Source organism: Balaenoptera acutorostrata, chromosome 3 (genome assembly GCF_949987535.1).
Source record: "Balaenoptera acutorostrata chromosome 3, mBalAcu1.1, whole genome shotgun sequence".
Classification (NCBI taxonomy): Eukaryota; Metazoa; Chordata; class Mammalia; order Artiodactyla; family Balaenopteridae; genus Balaenoptera; species Balaenoptera acutorostrata.
This window is the reverse complement of record NC_080066.1, coordinates 181198283-181216577: the sequence shown is the minus strand read 5'-3', so window position 1 is coordinate 181216577 and position 18295 is coordinate 181198283. Positions and strand designations below refer to the sequence as shown.

Below are 18295 nucleotides of genomic sequence, written 5' to 3'. Positions count from 1 at the left end.
GTAACGAGTTGTGTGTTACAATTGTTTAATTTCAGCTTTGTTCCTTTGTGGATAAACTCACAGCTCAGAACAGACAGCTGGAGGATGAACTGCAGGATCTGGCAGCCAAGAAGGAGTCGGTTGCCCACTGGGAAGCCCAGATCGCGGAAATCATCCAGTGGTACGTGCACGGCAAGCCCCGCGCTGTGGCCCAGCTGGCGCCCCCGTCGTGGCTTCCCCAGCTGCCACCTCCTCCTTCACACCTCACGCTGTGTCTCTGAGGTCTAACCCTACAGATCTCGCCTGTTTCCCCCAAATCGGTACCGTCTGGGGGCAGCAGTTCTGTCCAGTGATCATGACATTGGACTGAAGGTGGAGAAACAGCACCACCAAGTCCCTGAGGGTGTGGGTCGCGCTGGGCCGCCCCGCGTGTCCTGGCTGAAACAGAGGCAGAGCTTCTGGGAAGCACGGCTGCACGAAGGCCCAGGAGCCCCAGAGAGCGAGCGCTGGGACTGGCCTCCCCTAACGGGGTGTGGGCTCGTCACGGGTGACGGGGGATGACATGGCATTGGGCCGCCGTGTCCTGAGGAGGGGTGGTGGGCACCTCTCGCTCACGGGTTGGCCGTTCCCCTCCAGGGTCAGCGACGAGAAGGATGCCCGGGGCTATCTTCAGGCCCTGGCTTCGAAGATGACTGAAGAGCTCGAGACGCTGAGGAGCTCCAGCCTGGGGTCAAGGACACTGGTAGGTCTGGGTCTGAAATGCGCACTTGTGTTGCTGGGGGATCATCAGTGGCTCCAGATGTGAATGTGCAGGTAATTCAGTGACGTGGGAGGTTTCTGTGTGGCTAGCATCTTGTCGGGCGTCAGGAGATCGCAGATTACTTTGATACCATTCATTCATTTAGCAAATCCTGTTGAGTAGCAGGCTCTGTGGCGCAGTCTTAACTTAGCAGGACGGGATTCCGCCGTCGAGGAGGTTTGCTTTATTAGTGTGTAGATCTGTCCGTCTGTCCAGCAGTCTGTGTGACTCTTGAGCGCTGGACTGGTGGTGCTGGTCCCCGTGCAGCAGCTCGCACCCCCTTCTCTCCTCCACCATTTACCGTTGTTAAAATACGTATGTGTGAGTTACTTTGTGAATAATATACAGAGTAAGAGTAAAGGTGAAGAGGAACAACTTCATTAGGATTCTGGCTAGAATTAAACTTAGTGAACGCACAGTTTTATTCCATGTTTAACTGGTTTGAAGGTATATTTACCAAGGTGGGGGGGCCAGTACTTTCGGGTGCACTGAACTGCTGGCCCCCATCCCACAGGGCCTGGAGCACGTGCGGCTTGTAGACGCCGAACCTCAGGAGTCCGTCTCTGATAGGTTCCAGCTCATCCTTGACCTCTCGCTCTTCTTGTGCTTCCATCACCAAAACACAATACATTTTTTGTTTTGTTTTTATTTATTTAGTTTTGGCTGTGTTGGGTCTTCGTTGCTGCGCACGGGCTTTCTCTAGTTGCAGCGAGCGGGGGCCACTCTTGGTTACAGTGCACGGACTTTTCATTACGATGGCTTCTCTTGTTGTGGAGCATGGGCTCTAGGCGCTCGGGCTTCAGTAGTTGTGGCTCTAGAGCGCAGGCTTCAGTAGTTGTGGCTTGCAGGCTTAGTAGTTGTGGCACACGGGCTTAGTTGTTCTGCGACCTGTGGGATCTTCCCGGACCAGGGCTCGAACCCGTGTCCCCTGCATTGGCAGGCAGATTCTTAACCGCTGCGCCACCAGGGAAGCCCCCGTTGAGATTCTTGTTGCAAAATACAGTGTGGATAGTTCTTAGTGTTGAAGGCCTAACTGGATGAGAATGTCCTTAGAAGTGTATTGTCCTTAGAAGTGTGTTGTCTGTTCACTTATCCATTCTTGAGAAAGTTCCTCTAGGATGTGGTCCCCTGAGCCTTCTCTCAGCTTATCGGTCCCGCTGTCACCGCTAGGTGGAGCCCTGCTCTGCTCCTCCGTACCCTCTCTGATTGTCCACTAATTGTGAACCGACTCTCTCACTCCGTTTTCTCTCTTTCTTGTTATGGAGGAAAAATGAAAAATTCTTAACCGTATTCAGTGAAAGCCTAAAAAAAAGTCTACAAGATAATCTCTCCAGATTTCTCTTATGCTCTTGAAAGTTGGTGAGATACATCAGGTAGCTCAATAAGAAAATGGAAGAATGCTGTCCTCAAGCTGGTTTATTTCACTATGACTTCAACCTTCTAGGTCATTCCATCATTCCTCCTTTCTGTTATTATTTTAGTCTTTTATCATAGGTAGGAATAATTGATGAGTAAGGACATAGTTACTAAGATGATGAAATAGCAAAATGTTTCAAGACGTAGGAAAAATAAGATAACTGTGATCCTAGACTGTAACTTAAATTTGTAAAAGAATGTAGTGGAGCCATGTAGAAATTACACTATAGGATCAGTTTTATTCTTAAAAAAAAAACCTGTAAATTTTATTCTTTAGAAGACCTCTAAGAAAGAAGTCACAAAACTAAAATTGGATCCCATGGACTTTAATAACATCTGAGAGTTGATACTTAAATATAATAAAAGCTTAAGATTCAAAGAAGATGAATTACTTATTTGTTAGCATTAATTTTGTTGAACAAGTAAATAGCTTAAGAATGTATTTTTAATATTTGAACCGATCTCTACAGGATCCCCTTTGGAAAGTTCGCCGTAGTCAGAAGCTGGACATGTCTGCACGCCTGGAACTGCAGTCAGCTCTAGAGGCGGAGATCCGGGCCAAACAGCTCGTCCAGGAGGAGCTGAGGAAGGTCAAGGACATGAATCTCTCCTTTGAAAGGTGCCTGCGGGGCCTTGGGCCACCGGGGGGCTGGCACTTATTCGGTGTTCAGTTAGACCTGGGTGCACGGGTATGTGCGAGCACTTCACCCCCTGGGGGCTGTGCTTATTAGTGTTTTCAGGAAAAAATGAGAGCATGAGACTCTGCAGTTTTGAAGTGTATGAACAGGGGAACTTGTCGTGCCTGCCCTGCCGCTTTCCCAGGCACCTGGGTTAAACACCCCCCCCCCCCCCCCCCCCCCCACACACACACAACATCTTGACACTCTCTGAGCCAGCACAGAGATGACTTGGGCTCTGGGCACTTAAAGCTGTTTATTTTTTATTTTAGCAAACTAAAGGATTCCGAAGCCAAGAATAGAGAATTATTAGAAGAAATGGAAATTTTGAAGAAGAAGATGGAAGAAAAGTTTAGAGCAGATACTGGTAAATTAGAATCAACGTGTCTGGATTTTCTTTTTTTTAAATTTATTTTTGGCTGCATTGGGTCTTCATTGCTGTGCGCAGGCTTTTCTCTAGTTGCTGAGAGTGGGGGCTACTCTTCATTGCAGTGCGTGGGCTTCTCATCGCGGTGGCTTCTCATTGTTGCAGAGCACGGGTTCTAGGCACGCGGGCTTCAGTAGTTGTGGCTCGCGGGCTCTAGAGCGCAGGCTCAGTAGATGTGGCACACGGGCTTAGTTGCTCCACGGCATGTGGGATCTTCCCGGACCAGGGCTCGAACCCATGTCCCCTGCATTGGCAGGTGGATTCTTAACCACTGCGCCACCAGGGAAGCCCCTGAATTATTTAAATATAAACCTTTTTTAATGAAATGGTTTTATTTTAGATTTCATTTCTTTTAGGTTTAATAGTTTTTAGTTACATAAAGAAAGCACTTAGCATAATTCCAAAGTCCAAATTCTGAAGTAGAGTTTGTTCAAGGATGCCTTCTCCAAAGGTAGCCACAGTTTTTGGTTTATTCTTCCTTTGTTTCACCTTGAAAATATAAAGCAAATACCTGTACCTGTATAATTAGACAGTTGTGTCCCCCGTGACTTCACAAAGGCCTGCCCTGCTCTGTTCTGTGCTCGGGCGAGGCCACAGCCCTCAGCTGGTCCCGGACCCTTCGCCCAGCACAGCACAGCACCCTGCTGGGTGTTGGGCTGTTCTGGTCTCTTGCTATCACAGAGTGCTGCAGTGAGTAGCTGTGTGCATATAACGTTTCCTATTTCTGTCCGTGAATTTTGGGGATAGATTTCCAGAAGTGGGATTGCCAGTCAGAGGTCAAGCATGCATACACTTAGCCTCAACAGTGCTGGATTCTGCTCCAATACTTGTGCATTTGTGTCTCCACCACAGTGCAGGCGAGGGTCCCTGCCCCAGAGCCTCGCCCACAAAGTATGATCTTACTCTGAATGGGTGAGAAGAAGCACCACATTTGCATTTTTTCTTATTATGAGCAAGATTGCACATCTTTCCATATGTTGGAGGGCTATTTGTATTTCTTATTCTGGTGGCTTATGTATCTGTGTTTTCTGCCCATTTTTTAAAATTCAAGTTGTGGCTTTTTCTTAATTTTTAGAAGCTTTTTATGTATTGAGGACTAGAACCTTTTGTTTGACAGAAGTTGCAAATATTTTTCCTAGTTTGTCTTTTGTCTTTGTTTATGATGGTTTTTTGCTGTTGTTGTTTTTTTTTGTTTTGCCAAGTGTAAGGTGTTTTTATTGTTGTTTTTTTAAATTTTTGTGTGTCAAATTTATCAGTTTTTTCCCTTTTTTGAGTCACAGGGCAATACCCCCAAGTCCCCAGTTGCTCAAGTAATTCGCCCATGTCTTCTTTTGACGCTTGCATAGTCTCACTTTTAACATTTAGATTACTGACCTATCTGGAATTTACTATGATGTACAGTTTGAGGGGCAGACCCCGTTTTATCTTTTTCCTGTGGCTAGTTAGTTGTGCAGTGCCAGTTATTAAAAAGTTCCCCTCGCTACTGATTTCAGATGTGAGTCTGATCATAGATGAGATTTAATTACCATGGGCCCTGGGGGCTGTTCCTGGATTTTCTGCCCTGCTCATCGTCCATGGGCGAGACCCCCTGATTCTAATTAGAGAGGCTTTAATGAATCTGCTTTAGTATCTGGTAGGTCTCCTCCCCCCACCCACCCCCTCATTTTTAGAGATTTCCGGATAGTCTTCCTCGGTTACTCTCTCAGATTTATCATTTAACTGACAGAGAATTGATATCTCGATGATACTGAGTATTTGCATCTTAAATTTTTTACCTTGACTAGTCTCGTTTTGTTCTTACAGGACTCAAACTTCCAGATTTTCAGGATTCTATTTTTGAGTACTTCAACACTGCACCTCTTGCGCACGATCTGACGTTTAGAGTAAGTAATTATTTTTTTAAAGTGACAGATGAATTGATGACAAGTTAGACATCGCTTACTGAGATTTGACTACCTACGGGGCCGCAAACCCACAGTACATTGGCCCCTGGCAGTTTAGCTCAGCTGTGCCGACCCTGCAGTTGACCAGGGGCTAAACGTGTACGGTTGGAAGCAGTTAGGGTGTTTGAGACGTTCACAGAGGGGCCCCTCAAGTTAGGTGGAGGGTTAAGAGAGTGCTTGGCATCTTCCGGGAGGAAGTCCACACCGGCCTCTGCCTGTGTGCTGAATATTTCAGGCAGTTTTTAAACCACAAGTTCTCACGCTGAAGAATGAGCCGGTCGTGTTCCTGTTTCAGTACGGTGCAGCCTCGCCGGGGCGGAGGTGGGTGGCTTGGAAGAACAGTCCGGCCCGGGCCCCTGTTGCGGTCCTGGTGCTAGAGTTCATCGCCTCTGCTCAGGGAGACCCGACCCGCGCAGGAGGAACCCAGAGCAGCCCCTCCAGCTTGGGGAGCGGCTGCTGGTCTGAGTGGATCCCGCTTCCCTCCTCTTCCGCGGCGCATTCTTCACATCACTCCATGAAGGCAGGACGGTCTCTGCAAAACTGCAGGGATGGGCCCTTCCCAGCAGCCCCTTGAAGCAAGCCACGACGGGAAACTAGTGAAGGGAAATCTCATTAATGGGACTTCTGATGTGTTTGCCGTTGCTTTTGTTTTCTAACTTTTTATTAGAAAATTTTAAACCTGCAGGAAAGTTGAAAGAATAGTACAGTGGACATATGTCTCTCTCACCTGGCATGTTGCTGCACTTGCTTTCTCCCTCTCTCTCTCCACATGCACAGGGACCTTTTCCCCGGAGCTATTTGAGCGTGGGTCGCAGGCATCATGACCTCTAATACACTCAGTACTCCAGCGTTACTTTCCTGAGTTGAAGACGTTCCCCTGCGTATCCACAGTGCCGTCACCGCGCGGGGACGGTTTGCACTGATGCCGCAGTGCACAGCTGCCTTCCCTCACGCTCAGGAGCCAGAGCTCGTGTCTCTTTGGTCTCCTTTAATCTGGAGCCGTGCCCCTGTCTCCCCCACCCCCCCACTTAGTTTTTTATAGCATTGATATTTTTGTTACGTCCAGACCAGTTGTCTTGTAGAAGGCCCTCCACTCTTCCTCTTGATTAGATGTGGGCTGAACGTCTTGATGTGAACTCTGCGCGGGAGGTGGTGTGTTCTCCCCGTGAGCGGAGGCCCGTTTGCTCAGCGCTGGGGACGCTAAGCTTCTTGACCCTTCCGTGGAGGTGGTGTCTGCCAGACCCCGCCCTGGGAAGGGCCCCGGGAGCAGTCAGCGGTCACCGTGGGTTAGCGGACGACCGTGATCCTTACCTAGATCAGTTGTTAGAAAATCCAAGCGTATCTGTTGACCCCACCATTCTGGGCACACACCTGTTTACATTCACCTGTCAAGAGGGTTTTTTTTTTAAACCAGTGACATCTTATTGTTATTTATTTATTTATTTATTCATGGCTGTGTTGGGTCTTCGTTTCTGTCTGAGGGCTTTCTCTAGTTGCGGCGAGCGGGGGCCACTCTTCATCGCGGTGTGCGGGCCTCTCACTATCGCGGCCTCTCTTGTTGCGGAGCATAGGCTCCAGACGTGCAGGCTCAGTAGTTGTGGCTCACGGGCCCAGTTGCTCCGCGGCATGTGGGTTCGTCCCAGACCAGGGCTCGAACCCGTGTCCCCTGCATTGGCAGGCAGATTCTCAACCACTGCGCCACCAGAGAAGCCCCCAAGAGGGTTTTTTGGGGCTTCCCTGGTGGCGCAGTGGTTGAGAATCTGCCTGCCAATGCAGGGAGGGGGGTGGCGGGCAGGACAGCAGTGGCTTTTCTGTAAAACTAGTGGACAGAGTAGCAATCCATGTGGCGGCAGGTGGTTTCTGGCTCGGGCCTTCCATCTCCGTGGGCGGCCGGCGGAGTGGTTTCAGTGGCGGCGGAGGTTATGATCTCTGAACCTTATCCTGTGTAGCCAGCACTCCTGCCGTTTTCATGCTTTAGTCCCTCACTAGCCTGTGATTTAAGTAGGAAGGACATTTCCTGATGGAAAGAAGAAAATCCTTGGTCAGAGTCTGAGTGTGCTAGGAGGGTTTCCAGACATGAGAAATGTCTGATTGAAGCTTCTCTTCTGCTTTCCCCATATTAAGCTTGCTGTTTATACTAGAAATGTTTGCCGCAATGAGTGAATCAGTATATTTTCACGCAAGTTTTTATTGGGTGGGAATGATGGTTTTGTTCCTCCCGTCTGTTGCAACAGAGGACTCTGTCTCCTCCTCCTCATCCTCTCTGCCAGCCTCTTGGGAAGAAGGAAGTCACTGCCGGCGCCGCTCCCCGCACCCTCACTCACGTCAGCACAGCGGCACTGGATGTGCACCTCTCCTCCTCCTTCATTTGCATCCTTTTGATTAATTAACCAACTAAATGAAACTAGTGGGGCTGTTACACGGCTAAAATTAAATTACTTAATGTTCTTTTGCCCTTCATTTATCTAAAGATGGAACTGTAACTCATTTAACATATCTTATTTATGGGAGAAACTTGCTTATATTTGTAGCTAATTGATCTAGCCTTTCCCTTGTGAGTTTGCTTACAAATTCAAATATTGGAGTACACAGTTGTGCATGTGTTTTTTGTGTATGTGCTGCCTTCCCATCTGAATTTGGCTCCTTAGACAGCAGCCTAATTAATTCCAGCCATTGGAAAGTGTTTCTCTGATTTGGTTCAATGGGATTTCGATTCGGAACACAAGATAACAGCTGTATACTGCTCTTGTAGGCACCTACCCAGCTACTTCTGTGTCACATTTATGAAGCTTTGTAAACTGTGTATGTGCATCTGTGTGAATCGTAATTGCTGGTGATGAGGAAACATTAGAATCAGGAACACTCATGAATGTGAAGTCATTTTTAGGTGGTTTTAGAATGCAGCTTGAGCTTCAAATTGTGGAAGTAAATTGGGAATCTTGAGTTATCAGAACAGAACATTGCTTCCCTGTGTCATAAAGCTTCCAGGGAAATTCCTACTTCTGGTCACAGGTCCATAGACCTTTTTTGACGTTAGTATTTTTTCTCGATCCCTGAGTTGAGGTTATGGAGCACGTGGCTACTTGATCTTAGGGCTCCTGGGTGCAGAGTAAAATCACTGCTGAGTGACCTCAGAGGGTTGGCAGCTCCTGTTCCTGCCCTTAAATGGCTGGGGCCGGAGGTTGGGGGGGTCCGGGCTGCAGTTGGAGGGTGAGGCCTTTGGCGATCGTCGTGACTTGTCCGAGGCCACCCTCCCACGCGGTCGCCACCCCAGCCTTAGAACGCCGGGGGCAGAGGCCGCAGAGATGGTAGGACAGCTGTGAGTGAGGTGGGGTCCGTAGCGGGACGTACCAGGACTAAGGACCGGTGCTGGGACCTTAGGTCCCCAATGAAATGCACTTTTTAAATAAAGAACATGTAGTTAGAGTCTGAATTCTGCAGAATAAGCTCTTTTATTCCCACACTATTTCTCTGCCTTTGTTTTCACAGACCAGCTCAACGAGTGAGCAAGAAACACAAGCTCCAAAGCCAGAGGCGTCCCCACCAGTCTCTGTGGCCGCAAGCACAGAACAGCAGGAGGTGAGAGTATTGCCCTGTTGACGCCCCGAGAGCCCTGGGGTCTGCCCCCTGCCCCCACGTCCACGCGCCTCGCGGGCCCTCGTACAGAAGCTGCCCTGGTGCCTCACAGCTTGTCACTCCAAGCCCGGCTTGTGTTTGAGAATTACTGTCAGTGCATCAGCCAGATGAGGGCTGCTTTGACAGGTGTCTCAACAATGTAGTAAATTAAAATGCAGGACTGTTCATTATTCATCAGTTCTGCTGTGTAAGAGGCGTGCTGAGCTATGACAGTGCTCACCTGTCCACGCTTGTCCCCCAGGACGTGGCTCGGGCCCCTCAGAGGCCACCCACCGTGCCGCTGCCCACCACACAGACCCTCGCTCTGACGGGACCAAAGGTAGGAGGGACCTTGCTCTTCCCCGGGGGGCCTTCTCAGATTTAGACAACTTTTGTGTAAATAAGATGAACTTAGTATTTTCACGTACACGGTAATGTTTTGTTCTGAGTAGTGTGTAATCCAGAAAGCATCAGGACCCTGTGTTTTCTATACTTCTTTTTTTTTTTTTAATATATTTAATTAATTAATTTGTTTATTTTTGGCTGCGTTGGGTCTTCGTTGCTGCGCGCGGGCTTCTCTCTAGTTGCAGCGAGCGGGGGCTACTCTTCCTTGCAGTGCGCGGGCTTCGCATTGTGGTGGCTTCTCGTTGCAGAGCATGGGCTCTACGTTCACGGGCTTCAGTAGTTGTGACACGCGGGCTCAGTAGTTGTGGCTCGCGGGCTCTAGAGCGCAGGCTCAGTAGTTGTGGCGCATGGGCTTAGTTGCTCCGCAGCATGTGGGATCTTCCCGGACCAGGGCTCGAACCCATGTCCCCTACATTGGCAGGCAGATTCTTAACCACTGCGCCACCAGGGAAGCCCCCAGACTCATGGTTAATTTTTATGTTTAAATCTTTGATCCATCTGGAGCTTATTTTGGATTGAGGAAGGAATTAGGAATCCATATTTATTTTATTATAAATGACTAGTTGGTTGTTCCAGTACCTTTTATTAAATTAACCCTGCCAACTTTATTATATGTCTTTTTTTTTTTTTTTTGGCTGCGTTGGGTCTGCGTTGCTTCATGTGGGCTTTCTCTAGTTGCGGGAGCGGAGGCTACTCTTCGTTGTGGTGCGCGGGCTTCTCATTGCGGTGGCTTCTCTTGTTGCGGAGCACGGGCTCTAGGCACGTGGGCTTCAGTAGTTGTAGCATATGGGCTCAGTAGTTGTGGTTCTCGGGCACTAGAGCACAGGCGCAGTAGTTGTGGCGCACGGGCTTAGTTGCTCCGCGGCATGTGGGATCCTCCCGGACCAGGGCTTGAACCCGTGTCCCCTGCATTGGCAGGCGGATTCCTAACCACTGCGCCACCAGGGAAGCCTGGCAGGCGGACTCTTAACCATGGCGCCACCAGCTGAAGCCCCCTGTGTTTTCTTGATTAAACCAATGAGACATGAATGCATTTTAATGAGCTGATTTCAGAGTCTAACCTCCCCGGCCCTCTGTCTTCACCCCCAGACCGCGTTTCCTCGTCCCCTGGTAACCACTCTGTGCTCAGTGTCCATTAAGTCCCTTCTCCACATTTGTTCCCATTCATCTGGCTGCACTTTGAGCCTCAGAGAACCACGTGGTCTATGGGAGGCACTTCTTCCTCAGCGTGAATGGAATTCTGCTCAGTGTGCAGCTTCGTAACTTGTCTTTTTCGTAAATGTATTTTGAAGAGCTGTGCCGTCAGTACGCACGGGTTCAGCGTAGGTCATGGCTTCGAGGTGTGACAAGGCCCTGGTTTCAAGCTTAGCAGGTGTCTGGCCTTACGTACTAGATGTTTTCTTTTCTTTAATGTAGACACGGTCTTTTTTAAGCCTTCAGTCACAGGCAGCCATGCCAGCTAGAGACAGGGGGCTTGATTTTGTTTGAGACCAGCTAACGGCTTGGCTTTTGGAGTACGATTCTCGTGGAGTCAGGGGTCAGACCGCTCTCTGGATTTTGTGTTTGTCACTCCCTTGCTTCCTGCACACGGTTCCGCGTCTTCACGGGCCCCTGAAAGGAATCCTTTCATTTGCTGTGTTAGGCTTCACGGACGCTGGCTGGGCTTCTCACTCCATTGTCCGTGGCGTCCTGTGTCTGTTCTCCCAACAAGGAGCACTGCGTCTTTCCAGACTCCTGCTGGGAGGAACAAGCTGCTGCGGGTGGCAGCCCACTCCAGAACATGGCCCAGGCCAGCCCCAGAGCCTCTGGCGGCCAAGGGGCTCGGGTCACCGCGGCGCCCCAGCCCGACCAGCCTCGCTGGTGTGGGCAGCGAGGGTCTTCACTGAAGGCCGCACGTGTGGACTCATTTTCTGGCTCAGGCTCCGTGCGTGGGGTCACGCCGGGAACCGCGCACGTCGTGGTGAAAGCGTGTGGCTCAGCTTTTCCAGGGCGCGCTCCAGTTGTTGGAACGCTTGGTTACAAGCAGGCATGTCCTCGGTCCCCACCGCCCGTGTCTCACCACCTTGACCTTCTTCCTGCAGCCGAAAGCGCACCAGTTCAGCATCAAGTCCTTCTCCAGCCCCACGCAGTGCAGCCACTGCACCTCCCTGATGGTGGGGCTGATCCGCCAGGGCTACGCCTGCGAGGGTGAGTGCGGCCTGCGAGCCGAGAGGGGCCGGGCGTGGGAGTCACGGTGAAGGCCGGCGAGGCCAAGGGCCGCCTAGCCGTGAGGGGCCCAGGGCACATGCTCCTTCTCTGGCTTTACAAGAGCTCGGTGCAGGTCTCTGAGTTGAGATCATGCTGCAGTGGACAGCGCGCTGCTCGGGGGCGACCAGGGTGTCTGTTGGTCCTTGTTTGTTACAAAACGTAGCATCCACGTCCCGTCCACGTCCATTCTCCAAGATGAGGAAGAGCAGAGAGTAAGAAGAACTCTACGATCTTCCACTGTCAGGTCATTTAGAGATGAGCACCACGGTCTGGTCTCTCTCCTGCTGGTTGGTCACTGTGAGCATCTTAGGCCTCTGTGTTGTGCTCTCGCCCTGGGCTGGGGCTGGGCGGTCATGCGTGGCCAGCCGAGGTCCCGCGGTGAGAAGTGGGACGAGCCTGGGGCCGGAGCCCCCGAGCACAGGCGCCAGCCCCCCAGCGAGTGCTAGTGAGCATGTGGAAAAGTTGCTCGATGCCAGCCTACCCTGAGCGTTTGTGGGAACTGCTCTAAAAACTGTTTCCTTCTTGGGGTGCCACGCACGTCTGAGGCAACTGCTGCTTTGGGGGCACAGGTCTGACAGTGTGTCCTGTGCTTTCGCAGTGTGCTCATTTGCCTGCCACGTGTCTTGCAAGGACAGCGCTCCCCAGGTGTGCCCCATACCCCCCGAGCAGTCCAAGCGGCCTCTTGGTGTGGACGTACAGAGAGGCATAGGAACGGCCTACAAAGGCTACGTGAAGGTAGGACGTTCCCCCCGCTGCCTGCCCAGGCAGGCGACCCAGCCTGGTGACCCACAGCCATGCCCAGCTGCCCTGGAAATCGGTCCCTTTGCTGCATGAAGCGACCCACATGCCGGTCCTGGGAGCCCTCCCCTCCTGGGGTCCTGAGGACCCCCCCAGAAACACAGCATCAGCCGGGGCCTCTCGTCCCCACCTCCTGGGCTGATGCGCTTAAGGTTTCAAAGCCGAGTGCCATTTGAAGGCGCTGTGCCCGGCCCAGCATTCCACGATGCTCCACGTCTGCTGTGAACACGCCCATTCGTTGAGCTGTCGGCACTGTCCCCTGCGTCACCTTCTGTCGTGGGCAGAGCCCCTCCCCAGCACTGCCCGAGTCATCCTGGGCCCAGACGCAGCTCTGCCGCCGGCCTGGACTGGCCGTGCAGCAGCTAGGAGGGCACCACCGCACAGCAGCCGCCTCCAGGAAGTCTCCCGGGCCTGCCACCGCCACTTCCCGCTGCCCGGACCTGTTGCGGCCGGCACCCCTGGCCCAGAGGAACATGGTTACTTTGATCCGCAGGTCCCCAAGCCGAGCGGGGTGAAGAAGGGGTGGCAGCGGGCCTACGCGGTCGTCTGTGACTGCAAGCTCTTTCTGTACGATCTGCCCGAGGGCAGGTCCACCCAGCCTGGCGTCGTGGCCAGCCAAGTCCTGGACCTCAGGTCGGTGTGGCGCAGTCTATCCTCGTTCTAGGAGGTTTACTTGACTTACATATCTGAGAATGAGAGTTTGTTGCTTGGTAGCCTTTAACCCCATTTCTACCTTCACGCCCTTAATTATTGGGCAGCTCCAAAAACAGGTGCCTGCTAGAAACTTCCCTGCTGTGAATGTTTTTGCCCTGAAAGATTTGCCAAATAGGCATCTAATAAGAAAAATACACACCCAAGAACAAGTAGAAAAGATCCCAGAGACACACGGCCCAGCCTGAGGTGGTCTGAGCCCTTGTCCTCGTGTGGGCCCAGCGTTTGCTGAGTGGTACCGTCTCCTAGGGCTTCCACCTCTAGTCAGATGCCTTCCTGCCATCAACACGCAAAAAGGCGCAGCACCCTTCCCTCCCCACCTTCTCTCGGGTTAACTCTCTGAAATGGACATAATAGCAACGTCGTGAGGTACGAGGGTTGCTGGGAAGATGAAGCAAGTGAATAGACAGGGTGTGCTTAGCTCAGAGCCTGGCGGGCGGAGCTGTTGTTGCTGCTGCCACGTCCCCTCCTCACAAGGTGGAGCGCCCGTCCCCTGTCACCACCCCCAGCGCCACACGGTATAGCACCTGTCCGGGGCTGGGGCCTGGCCTGGAGCTTCGTTCTCCGGCATCGGTACTCAGGGGACCCGTGGGGCAGGGGTGAACAGCTGGGCACCTGTGATTTGGAAACGTCCCCGGGTGATCTTGCTCACCCCTCGCTGCACACAGGTGTGCCCCTGGCCCAGCAGGGACGAGACCACTGGCAGGTGTCCCGAGGCGTAGCGCTGCTCGTAGCCCAGGGTTTAGAGCGAACTGGAGGTGATTCCATGGTTATCTCAGCACATTTTATTCCCGGTTATAGCCAGGTACAGGCCAAAGCAAAGATGTGGTATGTTTGTACTTGTGGAACAGTCTGGCACAGTACAGAACAGTGTGACTCAGGAAGGTGGTTTTATTCTCAATCATCCCTAATCATTGAAAGGCATGCAAGATTCTCGTCTTTTGTTTGTTGGCTTTGTCATTATAAGCGTTTTCTTATCCTGTTGGAGGCAAGGAGCCTCCCTTGTATTCTAGAAAATAGTCCCCAAAGTATCCTTTCTCATAATGTTCCTGAAGGGTGGAGGACAGGGTCCTGTGTGTGTGTCTCTTTTCCGATATTCTGAGTGTGTTATTTCTTACCAGAGATGAAGAGTTCTCTGTGAGCTCAGTCCTGGCTTCAGACGTCATACACGCTTCACGCCGAGATATTCCATGTATATTCAGGGTATGTTTTCTTTTCCAATGTTTTAGAGACGTTTCATTAACGATAAAAAGTCCGTAGGGGGACTTCCCTGGCGGTCCAGTGGTTAAGACTCCGCAGTTCCCCTGCAGGGGGCACGGGTTCAATCCCTGGTTGGGGAACTAAGATCCCGAATGCCACGTGGTGCGGCCAAAAAAAAAAAAGAAAAAATCCATGTGGTTAAAATAAAAGGACTGTTGTGAGCATTTCCTTGTCCTGTAGCAAGGGGCTCGTGCACATCCAGAGTGGACCTTCCATTTCTCCAGATTCCTTCACACCTGTCGATGTGTCCTGTGTTCCCTGTCCCCCTCCCCGTACTGGGTAACAGACCCTCTCTGCACACGGCAGAGCCCTGTCTCCCCGGCGTCAGGCCCTCCCACTCCGTCCTCCCTCCTCGGTCTGTGTCCCGGCTGCTCCAGTCCAGTGCACTAGGTGCTGGAGGCCGACACGCGGTTGGCTATAGATGAAACGGACCCTTCAGCCTCCCTCCTGAGGACTTGTTGGCCATTAACTGGAGCAAAGCCGGGGAAAAATCAGTAGACATTGCTTATCAGCGGTCTTGTTGGCTGAGTTGGAGTGCCCCCTGCTGAGCTAGTGTTAGATGCTCTGGAGTCAGGAAGCTTCTAGAAGATTGTGGATCCCCCTCCACTGGGAATTTTTATAAGTACAGAGAAATTTGGTTGACCACAAAACCAAGTCTATGGATCACTTTCTGTTAAATCACATCTCTTCAGAAACTGTCTCTGTATACAATACAGAAAATTCCCATCATTGTGTGCCTAAAGGATGATTTGTAGCAACTAAGGCTGTCCCGTGCCCTGGTAAGTGTTTGGGGAGTGCCCACAGGGAAGTCGTTTGAGATCCTGTTGTCCCTTGACGTGTTCTGAGAGTGTGTTTCTCAGCTGTGATCAGAGCCTTCAAGAAGGCGGCTCTCGAGTGAACAGTGAACTGCAGTTCTGGCCAGAGCCGAGTCACCTGAGCTCTGGCGAGGCCGGGCTGTCGCGGCCCGCGGGCGGCTGGACCAGGACCCTGGCGGCCCGCCCGCGGAGGCGAGCTCTCCGGCAGCAGCCCCCGCCCTCACCCCTGCAGGCCGCGTGGCGTCGGTTCGGTGTGTCCGGTTGTCTTACGGCTCTTCTCTGTCTGTTTTGTTTTCCGTCGTGAAGGTGACGGCCTCTCTCTTAGGTACACCTTCTAAGACCAGCTCGCTGCTCATTCTGACGGAAAATGAGAATGAGAAGAGGAAGTGGGTGGGGATCCTGGAAGGCCTGCAGGCCATCCTGCACAAGAACCGCCTGAGGAACCTGGTGGTGCACGTCCCGCAGGAGGCCTACGACAGCTCGCTGCCCCTCATCAAGGCCGTCCTCACGGCCGCCATCCTGGGTGCGTTTCTCCACGTCCCGGCCGCGTGCGGGCTCAGCGGTGTGGCCCGTTTGAGCTGGTAGTTTCCCCGCCGCTTTGGAAGCAGATGGCCCGCGCGCCGGTACTGACCACTTTACGTTGTTCGCAGACGGGGACAGGATCGCCGTCGGCCTCGAGGAAGGGCTCTACGTCATAGAGGTGACCCGGGACGGTGAGTGAGCCGGGCGCTCAGGCTGCCTGCTTAGCGCCACGCGCGCGGGGTCGGTGGTGGCAACGTGTCGGGTTAAGACGGATTCCGTGGGTGAGAGGAGTAAGTCACCGCGTCAGCTTTATAAAGAAAGGGAAAGGCCAGCGGCTGAGGAGGAGGACGCGACACAGATGGGACAGATGGCCAGTAACCGTCTGTCTCGTGTCCCCCAGCCCCGAAGGCTGTGGGCGGGGGACGGGGGCGGGGGACGGGGGCGGGGCCCACCCGGCGGCTCCAGTAAAACGCAGAGACCAGCCTCGAGGGCTGGTGGTGAGCTGACTGCCGTGTATATTAGGCCCTTCAGGGAGAGGACTGAGCAGGGAGTCGGGCAGGGAGAGCTTCCCAGGAGGAGAAATGCTTCCTTAATTCCTGGGTGCACCAAGGCCTTGCCAAAACTCTCCTTCCTTTGCTTCAAATTTTGACCTTTCATTCTTCCCAGAAGAAAAAGCAAAAAGTACCCCCAAGTCTCCCCGCTTCACCACCCTGGGCCCAGCTCTGGGCGCCTCCCCCAAGGAACAGGGAGTTGCCCCGAGGTGGCGGTGGTCCCTTCCTGACGAGCCTGGGGTCCCGGCACAGTGGAAGAAGGGTGAACACATGTGGCCTTGGGATGGTGGCTGCTGCCGCGGGCTGTTTGTCCCTCGGGGTCCAGACCCCCGGCTCTCGCTCAGAGCCCGTGTGGAGGCCCTGCCCCAGTTAGGGTATCGAGGGTCCTGGGTTGGTCTGGGGGCCCAGTGAGTGGGTGGGAGCCTTCAGCGAGTTTCTCCAAGGATCCAGTGAGGTTTTTTTGTTTTCCAAACGTGGTTCCTGGGTTCAGGGATGAGCTGGAAGGGCGTCCAGATCCCCCCACGCAGGGCCTCACTGCCCTTGGCACCTCCCAGCCAGGGCCCTGGCACCAGGGGTGTGTGTGAGATGACGAGGAGGGGGCGCTCCGGGTGGGGCGCGAGTGGAGGCCCTGGCCTCACGCTGTCGCGCCCGTCCTGCAGTGATCGTCCGCGTGGCCGACTACAAGAAAGTGTACCAGATCGAGCTTGCCCCCAGAGAGAGAGTCGCCGTCCTCCTCTGCGGCCGGAACCACCACGTCCACCTGTGTCCATGGTCCTCCTTCGACGGCGTGGAGAGCAGCGTGGACATCAAGCTTCCGGAGACAAAAGGCTGCCAGCTCATGGCGACCGGGACGCTGAAGAAGAGCAGCCCCACCTGCCTGTTCGTGGCGGTGAAGCGGCTGGTCCTTTGCTATGAGATCCAGAGAACTAAGCCTTTCCACAGGAAGTTCAGCGAGCTTGTGGCCCCTGGCAATGTACAGTGGATGGCCGTGGTCAAGGACAAGCTCTGTGTTGGCTACCCTTCCGGGTTCTCTCTGTTGAGCACCCAGGGAGATGGGCAGGCTCTAAACCTGGTAAATCCCAATGACCCCTCGCTTACGTTCCTCTCACAACAGTCTTTTGATGCCCTTTGTGCTGTGGAGCTCAAAAGTGAGGAGTACCTGCTTTGCTTCAGCCACATGGGACTGTACGTGGACCCACAAGGTCGGAGGTCACGCACGCAGGAGCTCATGTGGCCTGCGGCGCCCGTTGCCTGTAGTATGTATATGTTTTCTGTTGCCATACCCCGTTGCCGCTGTCGCATCGCCGGTCAGCATGTGTCCTATTTGCTTTGGTTTGTCCTCTAGCTCCCTCAGCTGAGTAGTCGGGAGAGGCGGGCTCCGCAGCTTGCTGCGGGGGGCAGGGCGGCCCCACTGCCACACCCCGGGCCCGTTGGAGTGGGCTTGCCCTCCTCTCCCACGGGCCCTGCGGGGGCCCCTCAGCCCGGGAGCCCGACGGAGACGGCTGGCCTCCCTGGGGGAAGGCGAGGCCAAGGGAAGACAGGACCTGCACTGTTTTACGTTTTACAAGATGTTCTTCATGATGATGTATAAACTTACACGGTGATGAAAACAAGCTAAAGGTTTCCAGTGACCAGAACATACTCAGTTCTGATGTCCAGGTCAGAGTTCCTCTTGGGACAGATATTGTTCTGAGGGGTAGGAGCTGTTCTGGAGAACAGTTGTTGCTTAATCGGCTCAGTTAGGTGTCCTTCTGCGTGGATGACAGCACTGGGCGCGAGGCCCTGGAGTCCGCACTCCGCGGGGGGCATTTCCTGCTGGGCCTGCTGTCTGCGCACTTTCTAAAGACCCTAAACCTCAAATTCTGCCCACTCGATGTAGAGAATAGCAGGTGGGCTGCGTCATGACGCCCGAGGGCCAGAGGGACGAGGAGTAAGTAGGCAGCCCCAGGGCACGCGTTGGTTTCAAGCTGGCGGGGCTGGGGTCGTGGGGGCGGGAGGTGGGAGTTCGGTTTTTCCTGAATTACCTGAAGGTACAGTCTTGTGGCTGCGTCGTTGCTGGCTTCACCAAGCTGGCAGAACAGCCAAGGCGCTGGGAGCAGGAGCCCGGCCCGTGAGGGGCGCTGCCGGCCT

At 53.2% G+C, this 18295-nt stretch overlaps 1 protein-coding gene across 2 annotated transcripts in view; it reads left to right on the top strand.

The window, feature by feature from the left end:
* Positions 1-18295, top strand: part of CDC42BPB (CDC42 binding protein kinase beta) — a 111756-nt gene that overhangs the window by 82292 nt on the left and 11169 nt on the right. The window contains exons 17-30 of one of the 2 annotated variants that reach the window (XR_003622797.2): positions 36-160; positions 616-721; positions 2665-2813; positions 3144-3238; positions 5102-5181; positions 8731-8820; positions 9119-9196; positions 11343-11448; positions 12107-12243; positions 12800-12939; positions 14139-14220; positions 15399-15615; positions 15743-15805; positions 16825-17237. Coding sequence is in view for 1 of the 2 variants with exons in the window: in XM_007176190.3 (XP_007176252.2) it covers positions 36-160; positions 616-721; positions 2665-2813; positions 3144-3238; positions 5102-5181; positions 8731-8820; positions 9119-9196; positions 11343-11448; positions 12107-12243; positions 12800-12939; positions 14139-14220; positions 15399-15615; positions 15743-15805; positions 16825-17421 (2065 nt within the window). In the remaining variant the exon portion in view is untranslated. Of the gene's footprint in view, positions 1-35; positions 161-615; positions 722-2664; positions 2814-3143; positions 3239-5101; positions 5182-8730; positions 8821-9118; positions 9197-11342; positions 11449-12106; positions 12244-12799; positions 12940-14138; positions 14221-15398; positions 15616-15742; positions 15806-16824; positions 17422-18295 lie in introns of both variants that reach the window. The other variant, XM_007176190.3, reaches the window with a different exon arrangement.